General features: G+C 36.3%; 5 protein-coding genes across 5 annotated transcripts; 3 read left to right on the forward strand and 2 right to left on the reverse strand.

Annotated features, from left to right (window-relative positions):
• Window positions 1-40: 40 nt before the first annotated feature.
• On the reverse strand, window positions 41-3268 carry LOC145893949 (RIB43A-like with coiled-coils protein 2). Its single transcript, XM_082982360.1, has 11 exons — window positions 3250-3268; window positions 3036-3176; window positions 2897-2978; window positions 2657-2834; window positions 2526-2598; window positions 2364-2457; window positions 2177-2295; window positions 1967-2106; window positions 1733-1820; window positions 1121-1287; window positions 41-212 (listed from the first exon to the last, which is right to left on the reverse strand). The coding sequence occupies exons 2-11, from the start codon at window positions 3150-3152 to the stop codon at window positions 131-133; spliced, it is 1140 nt and encodes a 379-aa protein (XP_082838486.1). The 5' UTR covers window positions 3153-3176; window positions 3250-3268; the 3' UTR covers window positions 41-130.
• A 1314-nt stretch (window positions 3269-4582) lies between these two features.
• On the forward strand, window positions 4583-7828 carry LOC145906518 (b(0,+)-type amino acid transporter 1-like). Its single transcript, XM_082993953.1, has 7 exons — window positions 4583-5285; window positions 5346-5493; window positions 5554-5705; window positions 5778-5977; window positions 6469-6656; window positions 6817-7023; window positions 7182-7828. Exons 1-7 carry the CDS (start codon window positions 4801-4803, stop codon window positions 7404-7406), a joined length of 1605 nt encoding a protein of 534 aa, XP_082850079.1. The 5' UTR covers window positions 4583-4800; the 3' UTR covers window positions 7407-7828.
• A 154-nt stretch (window positions 7829-7982) lies between these two features.
• Window positions 7983-9170, reverse strand: LOC145888041 (ADP/ATP translocase 3-like). The gene is made up of 2 exons (XM_082979030.1): window positions 8547-9170; window positions 7983-8339 (listed from the first exon to the last, which is right to left on the reverse strand). The coding sequence occupies exons 1-2, from the start codon at window positions 9138-9140 to the stop codon at window positions 8022-8024; spliced, it is 912 nt and encodes a 303-aa protein (XP_082835156.1). The 5' UTR covers window positions 9141-9170; the 3' UTR covers window positions 7983-8021.
• A 618-nt stretch (window positions 9171-9788) lies between these two features.
• On the forward strand, window positions 9789-11120 carry LOC145888089 (large ribosomal subunit protein eL29-like). The gene is made up of 4 exons (XM_082979032.1): window positions 9789-9817; window positions 10476-10539; window positions 10880-10944; window positions 11001-11120. Exons 2-4 carry the CDS (start codon window positions 10503-10505, stop codon window positions 11079-11081), a joined length of 183 nt encoding a protein of 60 aa, XP_082835158.1. The 5' UTR covers window positions 9789-9817; window positions 10476-10502; the 3' UTR covers window positions 11082-11120.
• A 2090-nt stretch (window positions 11121-13210) lies between these two features.
• Window positions 13211-16959, forward strand: LOC145888057 (uncharacterized). The gene is made up of 4 exons (XM_082979031.1): window positions 13211-13284; window positions 13865-14031; window positions 14138-14288; window positions 15755-16959. Exons 1-4 carry the CDS (start codon window positions 13212-13214, stop codon window positions 15895-15897), a joined length of 534 nt encoding a protein of 177 aa, XP_082835157.1. The 5' UTR covers window position 13211; the 3' UTR covers window positions 15898-16959.
• Window positions 16960-17717: the final 758 nt, after the last annotated feature.

The raw sequence follows: 17717 nt of genomic DNA on the forward strand, positions 1-17717 counted from the left end.
TAAACCCGTTTTCAATGAGGCACAGGACACTATACTGTTGGACATTTTATTTCTGTACAAAACGTTACATATTGCCAACGAGTGAACAACAATCAACAGACGCCCACCCAACGTAGCAGGTAGGTCTTTCCTAGCGACTTGAAGTGTTGAACTGTGCGAAGTACTGAGCTGTGGGAGGATTGACGTATACCTCTTTGTCCAGAAACTTTTTGCTAAAAGGAAAAATATTACATCATATACACGGTAACCTGCTGATGTGCTTTAAAATGTTTGAAAATTAAAATAAATATGGAATACTATACATAGGCCTACAGCTGTTCATCAAACATTGTGCACGCCAATTGAAATTGACTTTGACCACGGGGTAAAACAATTTACTTCCGTGTAAGGTTTTGTTGAAGGCAAATTGTTTGGTGACTGAACACCTGCAGCCCATGGGCAGTGGAATATATTCAACCAAACTCGTCGCGTCATTCATTAATAATGCAAAGATGCATCCAATGAGTCACTCACGGTCCCAAGTGATCCATCGCATACGAACAGAAAGCAAAGTGTTTGATTTTTATTCAAACCCAACCTATGTTTATCAGACTGGAAGTTAACAAAGTTTTTTGGAATGTAAACGAGTACGCAAAACTTTTACTTGACATTACTTTGTACGGCAAAATCGACGCAACGCAGCGTGAAAAAATTATTTGTTATTTCATGGATTTTATCCCAATTAGTCGCAGCCAACCATTGATTATGGAAGCGTTTCTCGAGGTAGGCGAAAGTGCTCAGTCAATAGGTTGCTGGCCTTTCCAACGCATCATTAGTTGTTACCACTTGGCAATGTTATAATCAATGCCATCAGCAAGCTCTTAAATCGCCGCAAAAATGTTGCCCTCGATACTGCAACCACAATTTAAATAAATGTATAAACTTGTTTATGTTTAAAGCATAAAATTTTGAAATAGATTTTCCATCTAAAGGAGTTGCAGCAATGCTTGGCAAATAGCAAAAGTGGCCGAAATATTATAATGCAATTATTTTTTGGGTCTTGTTTTTTACTAGTATCAATTTGTGCATAACGGAGTCTTGTGGTAAGTAAACTGTTAATTGTCATATATTGGACACTCACTGAGCTTTTTGCTCTGCGCTGAGGTGTATGTTGGCGCTGTCGTACTCTCGTCGAATTTCCTCTTCAAGTCTGTCGTGGCGTTTTTCAAGAATGGTTCCCGCTTTGGCAACAGCAACTCTCTGGCGATCCCACTCCATATCACGCTGCCATTCTTCCTCTTGCAATCTCTGTTTATAAAGTGTTTTGTGTTTGGGCGTTGGTTCTTAATGACTGTGTTCGTCCATGTTTGTACCCAAGCAAGTCCGACTTAAAATTTTATGAGGATATTTAAAAAAGTGAAATTAAAGTTTCTGTTTCAGGTTACATCAATTCATATTTTGATTTGTAAGTTAATTAATAATGGAAATAGACAGTTACATTTTATTGGACCGTTAAACTACTTAACTAAAGTTTAAATGAAAATGCACACTTTGAATACTACAGGAAAATATTGTTTTTTCATTTTCAAGTGGTAGTGGTACAAGTCACTTTATCATAGCATTTAAAAGTGGTAGTGGTAAAGTGGTAGAAGAAGTAAATGGTTAAAATGCTAAAACCATGGATAACTGCTATGATAAAGTGATAAATTTTCCTCAACCAGTACAGTTAGTATATTTAAAAGTTAAAAATAACCTTCTTTTCCTGACGTTGTTGTTCCTGGATGCGCCTTATTTCTTCCAGCTGAGCGGGGCTCATTCCTTTCCACCTATCTGGAATTACTCTGCAAGTATATGGTATAATAATATGTAGTTAGCTGATGAAATGAATATTTATTTGGAGAACAGTTGACATTACCAACTTTATTTGTAATCAAAGTAATAGGCTGGAAATGTACAAAAGTGTATCTTTAGTAAAAAAAAAACTTACCGATGGGGACCAAATGCACTAGATGCAACAGCAGGATTTTCTGTCAGCATGTCACCAAACACATGATTTGAAATCTCTGTGAAATTGTCATCTTGTTCGTGTCTTGCATTGAGGTTTTCCCTTTCCTTGCGCTCCCGTTTCTTAATGGGTGAAATGTAGTAGGTAATTAAAAAACAACTTTTAAAGTTGACAGTCCAACATGGTAGATACCTGGGCTTGATTGAAATCCTTAGTGGAAATTTCAATCTGCCTCCTACATTCCCGTTCCGATGTCTCAAGTTCCATTGCTCTTTGATCCAACTCAATACGTTTTTTGTCATAAAGGTTATCTGCAAGTAAAATACCTCACATATATGCAAAGTTTAAAGCAATATGATTGTTAATACAATCCGCCCACCTGCATATTGTTGCTGGGCCAAAGCATCTTCTTTATCCTTCTTTTGTTTTAAAGCCCATTCACGAAGCTGTTCCTGTTGCAACTGCTTTCTGGCCTATAGGTAAAATTGATATATACGACTCACCAAGTAAAATTTTGAAGTTATTAAAGCCTAATATGTACCTTAAAGTTCAAATCCTCCCCATCGAACTTCTGCAAGCTTGAAATACCACATCTAGGATCATCATCACTTACTCTGCAAATTTATGTACTTGTATAGAAAGAACTTAATTGTATTGGTATCATGCACTCACCTTGAAGGCTTGTCCTTCTTTTTTGCATCAGGGTCATAAAGATCAAATTCCTTTCTTGTTTCTGGGCGCTGGTACCTATCTCGGAACTCATTCAGAGCCTTTTCAAGATTATGAATGTCCTGTTCTTGTCGTTTTTGCAGCATCATAACAATTTTATCATTTCTGACCATGTCTGACACTGAATGAGTAATAAAATTACAAGTTTAAAGTGTATCAAGATAAAAAGGCAAAACATATTACTGAAAGAGGCATCTCTGGCATCTTCAGTTGCTTCCTTTATTTTTCTATCTTGTACTTGTTGTGACAAAGCATCCACATCAACCTTTATTGAAAAAAAAACATTTACAGTCAAATACAATGAAAAGTAGCATTCGCTTACCCCTATTGTTCGTATTCTGGGATTAAAAACCCTGTTTTGCCTTTCTTTTTCCAGTTTTCTTCTCCGTTCAATAGCAGCCGCTTCTTTGAAGTCAATAGGTATGTCCAACTTGTACATTTTTGCTTATTTTCTTTAACCTGCCTAATTTCGTAAATAAAGTATAAATGACGGGAACGAAAACAGCAACAAATTCTGTATCAACAAAAATCTTTACCTTTGGTTACCTTGACAACTGTTTTGGTCATGTCGCCACCTAGTGAATAAATGCAAATTTAAAGTTTTTATTGCAAAAAAGTAAAAAACATGTGTAAAACTATTGATTCACTAACTTTTCTAACCCGATTACCAAGTGGCGGTGTTGTAAAGTGTCCGCATACCACCTATATCAAAAAGGTTAAACTTTGTATGTCAACAACCAAGGGATTTTTTCATATATATTTTAAACAGTAAATGAATATTATTGCTGGGTTAAAAAACAGATAAGGGCCCATAAAAAATTAGAACAGCACAAAAATATATTTTTGATAAGATTGGTGCAATGTCACGTAACGTCTTGGCGTTTCCATTGAGCAACTTCTTGCGTCGTTTGAAATTATCACAAAATGCACATTGCTACGTGACAATAAAAGCGCCGTTTGAGTAACTGCATTCGCGGGCCCGGTTAGTACTTGGATGGGTGACCGCCTGGGAATACCGGGTGTCGTAGGCTTTTTTGTTTCTGTCAAACGCTGGTTTGAGGGGTTATTCAACACTACAATGTTTTTTATGGTTGCGATTTCGCGTCAAGAGTATATGAGTCTAACTTCTTGATGCTTTAGGAAAAGATCAACCGAAACTTGGTTTGTCTTTCGAGAAATTGGACCTTGGTTGGTTTGGAAAGATAGAAGCTTTCAACGCGAACTAGGCAAAACCGCTTCGGGTCGGATAACCTTTTGGATTGATGAGGTAACATGCCATTTACCATGTAATTAATTAGAGTGATTTGAGTGGCAGGAAGTTGTTCAATGAAGAAAAATGAAACTTGCCAATAGATAGGGTGCAAAATGGACTTCGTGACCTTTGTGCGTTTAGTTTTTTCCTCCAAGTGAGTTTATTTGTTCATAAAATACAGATCATTGGTTATAGAAGGGCACGGTGCTGGACGTTTTCAGATCGACCGCCTTCAAAAACCATCCTGACAAAAATTAGTAATATCCTTAAAATCCGACGGTGTTCTGACACAAATCCGATATATCGGCTTCAAAATTCAGCGTGCTTATTTTTTAGTCCATGTCCATGGCAATCCTGACTATATAGATTGGTGGTTATAATTTTGCAACTTTAGTGCTCATGCTTAATCAAGAGGAACACCTGCCGAAATCAAATTCTGCACCTCCACCCGCAGATACGTACCCTTGTTCGTTTGGAAGATACTTTTACACCGGGTCACAAAAATTCCGCCGAATTTGATCTACATTTTAGCCTACGTAACATAGAAATCTGCGCAAATATTCACGCAATATTTTAGTGTAGTATTTTAACTCAAATATACAACTAAAATTACAGGTTTACACCTACCGTTAAAACTCGCACAGATTTATATTTTACGCAGACTTGCATGTGAAACAAGCTTGGCAAAAACCGTGTGACGTGCGTCACACGTGTGACCCGATCCCGATGTTGTTGCATTTTCCTGTTCGATGCTGCGTCTGCGTTTTCTTGTTCGTTGCAACACAGCACAGCAGCAGTACCCAGTTGCAGTAATCTAGTTCATTTCAAAGTGTAGATGAGTACTTCAGCAGTGCGCTATCGTGCATTGCAAAATGTATCGGACGACGAAATAGACTTGAACCTAGCACAAGAAACAGAAACCACAACTGCAGCAGATAAAGATCCACTTCTTGGAGAAAGCGATGATGACGAATCAAACGTGGACAAAGTCGTTCTGCAACGAAACGTCGGCATATTTGCTGGTGCCAACATTGTTGTGGGTTCAATGATAGGCTCGGGCATTTTCATTGTCCCTACTGGCGTTTTGAAGCATTGTAACGGTAATGTGCCAATTACCATGCTGGTCTGGGTCATTGGGGGACTGATTGCAGTTATCACGGCATTATGTTTTTGTGAACTTGCCACCATGCTTCCGCATTCTGGTGGTAGTGCAGCTTATTTAAGAACAATCTACGGTGATTCGATTTGCTTTGTGTACATGTGGTTAATGATGTTTGCTGTTCAGCCACAAAGTACTGCAGTGCAAGTTATTGCCTTGGGGTGCGTTTCTATTTTAACATGTTTTTTTCTGGATTGTTTTATAAATATTTTTGTTTCTAGTGATTACATTACACGAGCTATCCAGAGCATTACAATGCAATGTTTCTTGACCGAATCAAAACTCATATCCAAACTCATAGGCTCAATTTTTTGCATTCTTTTGCTGGTTTGCAATATTCGTAGTGTAAAGCTGGCCACTAAACTACAGGTAAAGTTGAATACAAATGTGCAAAATGTGGTTTGCTCTGTCAAAATGTGTTTTTTTCAGGTGCTATGTACTGTTGGAAAAGTTGCAGCTCTCTTTGTGATTTGTATTTTTGGAGTAATAATGTTGATTGTTGATACGTCTGTCATAAAATCAAACTTTGGAGTGATGGAAAATAATATTAGTTACCTGGCACTTATTCCAGACAAAACAAGGTAAAAAGTATTCTTGAATAATTATGTCACTATATTAACAAACACACATTTGATTTTGTTTTGTTTTTGCAGTGGTCTTCTTAATTCAGTTGGATTCACTGAATTCAGTCTTGCTGTGTTTCAAGCCATGTGGGCTTATGATGGCTTTGACAACATCCTATTCATTACTGAAGAAGTGAAAAGGCCGAAAAAGACTTTACCAGTCATAATCATCATATCTGTCCTATTTGTTATGATGTTGTATTTGCTTGTCAATGTTTCCTACTTTGCAGGTATTTTAAAAATAAAATTCCATATGTGAAAATTAATCCCCTTAAAGCTATTAGTGCTGAAACCCTTCATAATGTATAGTATTTTTAAGCAATACAGAAATAGAACCTTAAAATGATTAGCAAAGATGTAAAAATTCAGTGAAAGTATAAAACCGCAAATTATTCATAAGGTTCTACAAAATATACATATGTATATAAATATATATATATACATAATTGCGTAGTTTTACCCAATACAAGTTGGTTATGTCTTTGTGATCAATGGCAAACATAGGGACATTAATAATATTATTGATCTTTTTTTTCGTGACTCCAATATTGGTGTTTTCTTGTGATGTGTAATGGGTATTTTAGCAATGATAGGATTTGTCGACCAAAATACTAATGTAACAATAACATTGTTTCACTGTGTGTAATATGCAACAAATGTATAACCTTGTAATATGTTTTTTAGCTGAATGTACACTAAAATTGTTTTATTCTAATTTAAGTGTTAACAGAAGAAGAGATGATTACTTCCAATGCCGTTGCTGTTAGTTTTGCATCCAAAATCCATCCTGTATTGACATACGTTGTGACTGGTGGTGTCTGTCTGTCAATAATTGGTTCCTTTAATGTTGCTTATCTAACATCGGGAAGGTTGCCTTACATTGCAGGAAGATATGGAATGATGCCAGAGGTACAATGGGTCTACAAAGGCCCAGAAATAGTTAATATTTGTTTCATTTTATCAAAACAAAGGTTTTTTTAATAATGACAATTTGTAGTAAAGAAAACTAAGCAGATGTGTTATCCCCAAACAATATTTTTACTGTTTTTTAATATTTTTATTCAATCAGGTTCTTTCAATGGTTCACATCGACTACCACTCCCCTATCATCGCATTACTTTTTATTACACTCATTGTTGGTATAATGTTGATTCCAAGCAGTATTGAAATGTTGCTTCAGGCAGTGGTTTTCACTGCATGGGGTTTTAGAGCACTGTGTGTTATCGGCATTTGCATAATGCGTAGAACAGACCCACATGCAAAACGACCCTACAAGGTAAGTCATTATGTATGTGATAAATACCTGTTTTTCAGTTATTTTTATGTTTAAATGTTGAATTTATTTTTTAATTATTATTGGAATGATTATAACTATTATTATAAACCTACAAAATGGAACAACTGTTTTGATTCTTGCAACATATTTATGTTTAGGTTTATTTGACAACTGCAATCATATCTGTGTTTATAACTTGCTACCTGACAATCACACCGTTGGCTTACGATCCACAAGCTCTCTATCTTATCACTCTTGGTTTGGGTGGAGTATTTTTCATTGTGTACTGGCTTCAACACTATGAAGTTTTAACAATTTCGGGAATAGGCAGAGTTACGATTCTTTGTCAAAAACTGTTAATGGTGGTTACTCCAGAGGAGTGAAAAAGGATCAAACACTATGGTACCATGTTTAGTTTCAATTTGTTGATTCCGTTTTCCCAATAGGTGCGGACTTTTTCTAAATACTCTTTCAGTTTATTTTTCCACTACTTTGAAATTAGAATCATTTTTTATCCTACTCCAGATGCAATATTTACTTTGTCCTACCTGTATTCCCCATATCAGAGTTGATATCTACAAATGATTTTATTGTTTTGAAAAATTATATATAAGTTTATGTTGTTTACATTCACATTCCTTATTGTGGCCAACATCATTGTGGATGTCGTTATTTTTAGAATTACTGCAATACACAATCATTATTAAATATAAACTTGCCTTATTTCATATTGTTTTCTAACATCCTCGCATATTTTCCTGCTCTGCAATACTATATTTTTGTGAATAAAACAGAGGTGTAATAAATGGGCTTGAAATACTGTGGGCCTGTTTTGTGTGATATAAACTCGTTACGGTTTAAGAACAGATCGAATACAACTAGCACAATCAAACACATTTATTTTTCCAAAGAACGGCAGAACACAAAACGGGTCCAAAAGTTATTCACAATTTGCGTCATCAACACGAGGGTAGGGACGATTTGTCAGTTCTTAACATTTAGTGAACAGAGGTGCCAAAGAAGACGCGTTTTAGTTCGTCGTAGAGAACCAAGACTAAAGCGCCACCGGTACCGCGAAGAACGTTGGAGAAAGCCCCCTTGAAAAAAGCTTTACCACCCTCCTGTTGGCGGATCTTACGCCAACAGTCGATGGTGCCCTTGTACATGATATCTTCCTTTGCACGTCCGGATTGCATCATCATTCGACGGCGGACGGTATCGAATGGATAAGACATAATGCCAGCTCCAGTGGTAACACACTGGGCAATTAGCCAGCTTACTACGATTGGAGTGTTCTTTGGGTCGGGCAGCATTCCCTAATTGAAAAAAATTCAATTTTATCAGCGCTCCAATTGAAAACAAACCATGTCGGGACCTTTTTACATCAAAATAAAGTACATCAATAATTAATTAATTATTATAATCAGAAGTTTTTGTTGTTGTTGATTTTGTATTCAGGAGTAAAACTATACAATTAGAAAACAAAATTAACAAAAGTATGTATGGCGTAGCTAGGTGCTTACCTTAACTGTGTCGTAGGTACCAAAGTAGGCTGCGCGATATACAATGATACCCTGGATGGAGACAGAGAAACCCTGGTAGAGACCTCGAACGCCATCGCGTTTAGCAATCGTTGAAATGCAATTGGCGAGTCCAGTGAACTCACGAGAGCTGCCTTTGCCAATGTCAGCTGCAAGACGGGTTCGGGCAAAGTCGAGTGGATAGACGAAGCACAAACCGGTCGCTCCAGCTGCTCCACCGGAAGCGAGGTTGCCAAGGAAGTAGCGACCGAACTGAGTCTTCTTGTCCACTCCGGCCAAGAAGACTTTTTTGTAGGTGTCCTTGAAAGCGAAGTTCAGCGCTTGGGTGGGAAAGTACCTGATTACGTTGGCGAGGTTTCCCCTCCAGAAAGCCTGGAAACCTTGTTCCCGTGGAATCCTAACGAAAGCGTCAATAATACCTTTGTATTCGGTACCGGCCTTGATTTGCTTTGATGCGGCTTGGACTTGGAGAAGCAGCTTCACTCTCTCAATTGGTGCAACAATGGTTTTTGAGATGGCTGCTGCAATACCACCGACCGCCAAGTCCTGGAGAAAGTTGGTTGCGCTGAATGGCATCTTTTCGCGTCTGTTTCCCGAACCTCTTGATTCTCGATAGTTTGTTGTAAGCTACTCACATCAGTTATGCACTGGGCTTTATATTCAAACACGAAGGTGAGATACAAAAAAAGGCAGACACCTCTGCAGAACGAATCGGTCATAGGTGTAAATTTAGACGCTTGTAGTCAGCGATGACAGCTAGGTCAACAAACAAATAGCAGATGTGACCATTTGCGTTGTCATCTGTATAGTAGGTCTTACTATAATACTAAAACAGACAGCCGAAGCTAATGTTGCTATACATTATGTGCAAAGTTGCGCACACCCGCGTCCATCATAACTGCAATTTTTTGCACTAAACTATAAAACTGTCCGCCCAAATTTCATGTAACACTATATATCTTACACTAACACTGTATGCTATAAGTCTTATGATGAGTTCCTATTTTTTGACGACACAAACAATTTAATGGTGATTTTCCACGCTTTAGCATCACGTATGGTTTAAAAATATCTTTTCTTTTGTCAATTGAACATTCGTTTTATTTATTATTTGTAAGTAATATTTTTAAAATTAAAACATAAAAACCTATTTTACCCGGTTATCGAAAAAAAATCGTTATTGAAACGTTGTGATAATACCGAATTCAGCGGTGCGTGTCCACGCTGTCTCCTTTCCGATTTTGTGACCACAGGTAGGAAATTAACGTTTTTATGGATGTTAGGACTGTCTGTATAGGTATTCCGAATTCTTAATTTTTACCGTTTTGCGATGCATATTATTCCACAGCCAGTATAAAAAGCAAACATGAGAAATTGAATAAGTTTAAAATGTCAGTAGCCTATACAATTGTTGGACGTAGGCTAAATTTATATTTTAGGTCCACACTACAATAATTGTGTTGTTACAATAAGAAAAGATGTCGTGAGTAATAATGTATCCATAACTTCTTAGTTCAACAACTGGACATAGGTATAATTTGTGGATTTTTTTTATCAGTAAATTTTAAAGGAAATACTTTATCTTCCTGTGTGTATACCTACCATACCACAGAATGTGGTAGGCTACCACAAACAACACTAACACTAAAAAAAACCTTAGATATAATTCATTTATATGCATCATGTTAATAGATTACCAATGACATATTCTTTAATTACTTGTTTGTTCAAATCAAATATTATTATAAGAATCCATGTTTTTAACATGGTGGGGTAGGGGATACATTTTTGCCAGGAAATTGTCTATTGAATACATGTTATATGTATCAGATGCAAACTGACCGCAGAAAAATAATACCAGTTCATAATACAGGAGGTGTACAGGCTTCATAATACACACATATGTTTCAGACATAGTGAGACAACGAAGGTGGTATAATGGCGAAGTCAAAGAACCACACCAATCACAATCAAAGTAAGTTATCTGTATGCAAAACCTGTTGGAAGCTGTTAATAAACTAAATAGATTTATTTGTTTTTCAAATTAATAAAAAATGATCTCCATGCCGAGACAAGTACAAAATATACCTACTACATGTGACAACACAATATACAATCGTATGGTACTCCACTGTTTTCACTGCCATTTTTTATCATTATATAATGGTCTGATATTACTAATTGATTTGCATAAAAAATAAAATTCAAGTTAACAAAATATCGTAAAAGTGGAATTGTTGAGATCAACTTTTCACTTGGGCAGTTGAACCAGTGCGTGTTTTGCAATTCTAAATTACAGTGTTTGTTACGTGCAGATAGAAAATACCACCGAAATGGGATCAAGAGGCCCAGAACGAACAGATACCCGTCGTTAAAAGGGGTAGGAGTACAATTACAACAAGTTTACAGCAAGTGGTTAAATCGTTTATGTTGTAGGTCGATCCGAAGTTTCTCAAAAACATGAGGTTTGCAAAGAAACACAACAAGCGTCATGGCGCACCCAAGAAAGTGTGTTAGTTTCGTCGCTTAATAAAACCTCTTGGAAATGCGAAGTAACTGATTGGATGCCAAACTAAGCAACCAAAGGGCCAGAGAACTAGGATAATAATTTACATTCGAATTGCTAAAACGCTGGCTGGTAAACCGCTTTATTTAGATGAGTTTTTTTTCAAATCCCGTCGGTTAAACTGACACCAATAAGCTATGGTCAATTGGAGCATAGCCTACTTATTACGACGTTGCAAATCCTTTTGGGTGTTGCCCGTAAAACAATATTCGACCCAAATAAGAGCATATGCGATTTTTCTGTCAATATTTCAACACTGCGACTGTGACGCAGAGTGAAAAGTAATTATTGTGACTTCATGCAAGCGATGACAAGGAAAACGCCAACTACATTTGAATGTTATGTGAAAGAAAACTTCGTAGTTATATTTAGGGTTTTCACGAACCAAAATTGACTCGCAGCCCACAATGTGGCTACCCCTGATGCGAGTAACTCTTATTGTATTCTTTTTCCGCGCATAATAAATGCTATAATACACCATGGAATACCATCAATGCAACCGGAAAACCGAATACGATGAAAAAGTAACCTACTAGGGAATTAATGTAATACAAGTTAACCGCATCAGAAAACAAGTTCGTACACAAAAGCTGAACTGGAAGCAAGCTACCACATTATTGTAGGGTAGGCCTACTGGTCGATGTTTGCAAACACTATAGATTTCTAGCAGATTAACGTGGACACGCAGCCACGTTTTTAAGTTGGAGGTTTGCTTGAAGCTCACTTAGCTCAATAGAATTTACATAAAGCATACAAAATGTATTTTTTACAAACCAGAGCAATGCTCAGCAAATATACGATTGACGAATAGGCAGACTTTTATAACAAAGTATCAAAAATGAAAACACAGTATACTGAAATTTGAAAGCAAACATCAAGCTTAAACTCCTCACGTATACTGGAAATCCGCACCGGACCTCTGCAAATCGTAATAATTGCCGTCCATCAATTGTGGCGTGGTCGAAATTCAAGATACGACTATTACGTAGCTTTAAAGTTATTATACCTGTGCAATTTTGTAAATGCAAGACTATTACCTTAAAAAGTCAAACATTTTGTTACCACTATTTCAGAACAGAGTGAAATCACCCGATTCAAATTGTTTTCGACGCTTGAAGCGTGATATAAGATAGTAAAAATCACCGCTTCAAGCGTGCTGTGGCAGCAACACGGGCAACATCTGTTGCTCTCTTCAACGCTTCAAGCGTTCGGAGCAACAACACAGACGTATCTTCGTTGTAGCGAGTTTGCGTCGCCTGCTGTTTTTAATCGAACGCATGTTATGTTGCCGGTTGTCGCCGTAAAGCAGTTTGACCAGGCTTGCCATTTGAATTGCCCGGCCTTTAAAAACGTATTTGGCTTTAGGCTTATATCGTCGTAATTCGGCCGTTTTTGAAATGCAACTTATTTTAAGCCAAATGTTCGTGAGATTTCAGGAGAAAATTGCATTTTGTGAACATGAAATGTTTTCAGTGCAACGGGATAGTGAATTTAGGTAATTTGGATTCGGCACTTCGCTAACTGAATAAAAATTTGTGTTACACCCCCATGACAAAACAACCTACATTTAATAGTGTTAGTTTGTTATGATACCAACATGGAAGTGGGGCATTCATGTATAATGCAACAAAAAACAACTTGTTATACAAGCAGTCTCTTTACAAAATTGATTTTCGTTATGAAGGTGCACAAACTTGAACACAGTCAAACCAAAAATATACCAAACTCAAATGAAATTAATGTGACATGCCGTATTGAAAAAAAAAGAAGTTTTACAATTGTATTTGAATTATGTGGCCCCTCAAAAACAGTCTTTTGTCGATTGCAAAATCATGTTTGTGCATTTCGACAAAACCAATGTGTGAAACACTAGTTTAGTTGCTATCCATTACCTTTCAGAAACATTTTTATATTTATTGATTATTATGGTTTTTTGCTTGATGTAAAAGTTTGGCCTTGCAGCATTTATAAATGTGTTAAACATCAGGTTGTTGCTGGTTCACCAGCTATTTGTTATAAGTAATTCACAAAAAGTAAAGATCCATTTCTAAACTACCTTTCTTTATTCATACAGTTACTTGATGTATAAGCAGAGAAAAATGTATAAGCATATGACTGGCTACAATTTGTTCTGTTCGTCTCTTCAAGGAAACTGTAAGTTATCAGCATGGTTTCCACATGTTTTGTATATTTTATAAGAAACTATTTTTTGTCTAATTACTAGTACTTTTGCCAACCATGGTGCTGCAACATACGCCACAGTAGGTAGTGCTTCCATTAGGCGAAGAGTTCCTGAGTGAACCTCACCTTGAAGTGTACTTTAATACCTCAGGGCAAAAAAACTGGTTACCTTGTACTTTTTTCAGTAATATAATATTCTCAGATGTCTGATCCAATCAAAATATGTTTATTCTTTAGGCCTTGTGAATCCAAACAGTGTATGTTACAGAATTTGCATTGTCCGAGTCTCATAGTTTAGTATGGTGTAGACTAGAATAACCAACACCTGACTGTCATGCAGGCAGCACAGAACACTAACCGGTTCACATGGGAAACATGATACATATACTTAATAATTTAGCTTTTTAATTATAAGGTTGTTCATGTATAAAAAAATAAAACTTGAAAATATAAAAGTATAACAACTGTTAAGAAATACCAAATTTTCTTTGCGTCAAGAAAATTTATTCTTAAACATTTGTATGTGTTAATAATATCTATGTTGGTTGTGAAGCCAACATTAAAGTCTTCAGTGAAAAATGGCGACAACTAACCAATTTGGAACGAAAATCTTGGAGTGAAAAAGCTCACAACTTTAAGGAAAGCCCACCACCAACCGACATGACTGATAAAAAGCTAAAAAAGTTTAAAAGACAGCAGCTGGAAATCATCGAAAATGCAGTAAGAAAATATGTCCATTGCCTTTTTTTTGTTAATATGTTGAAGTATATATTTGAACTGTGCATAACTAATGCAGGAAACAAATAAATTGCAACGTTTATTTTAGTGCAAAGCACTACACCAGGTTAATTGCGAAGTAGGTGGATTGGCATATGCTGATGGAGAATTACAAATATTTGGGACCCCAAAGTCTGCTCAAATGTTAAATAAAAATTTGGAGTTGCAGCGTCATTTCGTATTAAATGCAAGCAATCAAGGTATGAAAAAGCAAGTCTGTAATTTTATGAACTGACAAGCTTTGTGACAAGGCCAGTAATTATCCACAGTTAAGTAAAATGTATGTAAAAAAAAATTAATTATTTTATTTTGTGTTTTAGCTTATATCAGATATCAGTTTGCATGATATATATAGTTTCTATTAAACCTTGCATGAATGTGGCCAAACTAAATGTAAAATCCTATGGTGAAGTGGTGTATCATTTTCGCGTTTTAAGCGAAAGACCTTGGTTCGATTCCAAGTGGGATTCTGGTATTGGTTGCGAATTATGTTTTAATTTGGGTCTGTATGCATTTAATTTACTTAACATTTTAATTTTGTTTGTCGGATTTCAACAAATCTTATTTGTTACACATCAACAAATAATGTTTATTTTGAGATAAAAGTGCCATTGCAGCTAAGCTACACATTTAAACAGCAATCGTTTTTGTAAGGTGTGCTTTGTGGTTTTATTCCAAGTGGAATTCTGGTTTTGGTTGTAAAGTGTGTTGTTGGCCAGACATAATGTTCGATATTCAGGCCTATTTTTGCATGTTACTGTTTATCATCATGTTGTGTTTTACTTACTTGTCCTGATGAATGTCTGTTGCATAACTACCCAAACATTGGCCAACCGAGTATTTTTTTGCCAGTTGAGCCTCAATTATTAAATGTCCCTATGTAATTTGTTGTACAGCAAAACAAAATACTGGGGCAACTCAAGGCCCTTACACACAAAAGATTACTGGATTTACTCATTGTCAGCCCCTATCATAAGTTGAAATCTGTTGCCAAACATTCCTTGATTGAATATGTGTTCTTTCCTTGGTTGTCCTCTTAATATATTTTAAGTAACAATCATAAAAATTACAGATGAACAGAAATTTAAAAGTACTGTTTTGCTTTAGACACAGCTAAACACTGTCAACAAGCCAGCATGGACAACAGTGTTAGTGACTTGAGGAAACAAGTTCAGGCAATTTTTAATGAAAAGTATAGTAAGTAGCCAAAAAAAAAGTTTTGGCAAACAGTTTATAGTTTGTATATTAGCAAAGTGGAGCCAAAAGTATGATTTCTGTGAGCTGCAAACCAAATGTTTGTAGTTTGTCCAGATAACCTGCAAAACATAGTTGCTGTTGTATAAACTTACTTTAACACAATTTAACTCGCAAAGGTTTAGCAAAAGGGGTAAAGGCCAGAATGCCATACAGCCAGAAGAGGAAACTACAAGTGACTGGTCTTCCATCCGGTTTAGAAATTAAATATCCATCAGCATATGGGAAAAAACAGTGCTTAGACATTTTAGGCTGCAAAGATGAGATCACTATTACAATCTTAAATGGTAAGGATTAAAGGTGTTAGGAAAAAAACTGATAGGAATTATACTACGCAGTAATTTCTCTGATGTGTATTGAACCAATCAGACAAAATTTAATACATTTTAAGTTTGTTTTCTTGTATTGACAGATGAAAATTCAAATAAGGAAGCTGCAGAAACGTCCTCCCAAATTGTTGGATTGAATGACCAAAATTTTATGACCATAGATATTCAGACATCTGCAGAAGTTGGACTTTTTGACATGTTTGCTGCTGAGGGGTTTAATGTTTAAGATTTTGACTAATTTAAGCTTCCAAAATGACAATGATGACAAAATTAAATGTTCCTAAAATAATGTTTTCTATGCATAAACTCCTACAGTTTTTATACACTACACCGAAATTGTTTTTCCTGCCGATTTTTTTAATGTTAAATTTATGTTTCATGATAAACAGTAACAAATTTAAATATGTTTAAAAAGAAAAGCCAAAGCTAACATGCTACTAATTTGGCAGATGCTTTTTAAACCTCTGCATGTACCCTGCTGTAACTCTTTCTTGCTTAGCACTGATGAAAAACACAATGACTAGCATATTAGCTTTGGCTTTGATATTTTGACTTTGGCAACTACTTAACCGACAAGGCATTGTTTATTTAATTCTCCTTTAGGAATCAGCAACTACGTATGCTTTAATTTTTTCAAGGCAGTATTGCACAGTTGTAAAACGTAATCGGAAACAGTGGTTTTTAATTCTGAGTTTGTATTAGCTTGTTTAATAGTCAGCTGTCCTGTACACCGTACTGCTGTGTTGATTTGTTTTGACAGGTTTACAGAGTAACTTACTTGGAGAAACGTTTCTGCAACCTGTCACTGTAGACTCGGTAGACGTGCACACTCTGTACTAGATTAACACATGGGATAGGACTACGTGATGGAACAAACGCAAGCTGCACATGGCCCCTTCCACATCAGAATAACCCATCTCTTTTGCTTTGTTCAGCAAGCCGGATGGCCAATCGACTGCGATCCTGTGTTACTAGCGTTTGGCACCGACCACTAGATCGATCAGAAATGTGTCAAAGTGATTAAACAAAAGTATCTTTTAGCAAAACTGTTGGTTGTAGAAAATTGTTGTTTTTATTCTCTACCTCATGTTTTAAATCATTACATTGCAAAAGCACTTTCCCCTGTGTTCCGTGTTTTTTCCCGTGATTATTCATAATTATTGCGTACCGCGTTTTTTTCGATTGATTTATGCCTCAATGAGTTTGTAGCAGTTGTTTATTTCATTCATTGCTTGGTTCATTTTTTGCCAAAACACGACAGTAAATATTACGGTGAATAAAAGATATGGAGAACGTCACCTGTAATTACATGAACAACACAAAAAAGAGAAAACCTGAAGATAAACACGAAAATTAAAGGAAACGGCCAATAGGCACAAGAAGTAATGTAATTTGGCTGTAAATATCATGAGTATTTCCAGTTTAGTTTACGTAACGCGCTCAATAAAGTACAATGTCAAGCCGTGCTAATTACATGAACAACACAATATAAAAAGGAAACACGGAAGTTGTAAAATATCAAGCCGTGGAAACAGAAAAGGTTACGCTTGGAATCACTACTATATGTTTGTTTAACGTGTTTTAATTCTTTTACGTGTTTTAATTCTTTTATGCTATTTCCGCTTGGCCATTAACGCATGAAATTGCAACGTGCCTTCGCATGGAAGGGCATGACCATTGGGCGCTGGTTTGTCTCGACTGACAGCAATCATGTGCTGTGCGTTTCTGTTGACTACTCAAAAACGGCAGCGTTAAAATGAAAACGGCTTGGCAGAACAACTCGAATTAACACTTAGTTTACTTGTTACAAATTTCAATCCGAAAGAGTGAGAAACAAAAAAATTAGGGTGGCACATCATAGCTGCATGGAAGGGCATGACCATTGGGCGCTGGTTTGTCTCGACTGACAGCAATCATGTGCTGCGCGTTTCTGTCAACAACTCAAAAACGACAGCGTTAAAGTGAAAACGGCTTGGTAGAACAACTCGAATTAACATTTACTTAACTTGTTACAAATTTTAATCCGAAAGAGTGAGAAACAAAAAA

This window comes from Ascidia mentula, chromosome 1, assembly GCF_947561715.1.
Source record: "Ascidia mentula chromosome 1, kaAscMent1.1, whole genome shotgun sequence".
Classification (NCBI taxonomy): domain Eukaryota; kingdom Metazoa; phylum Chordata; class Ascidiacea; order Phlebobranchia; family Ascidiidae; genus Ascidia; species Ascidia mentula.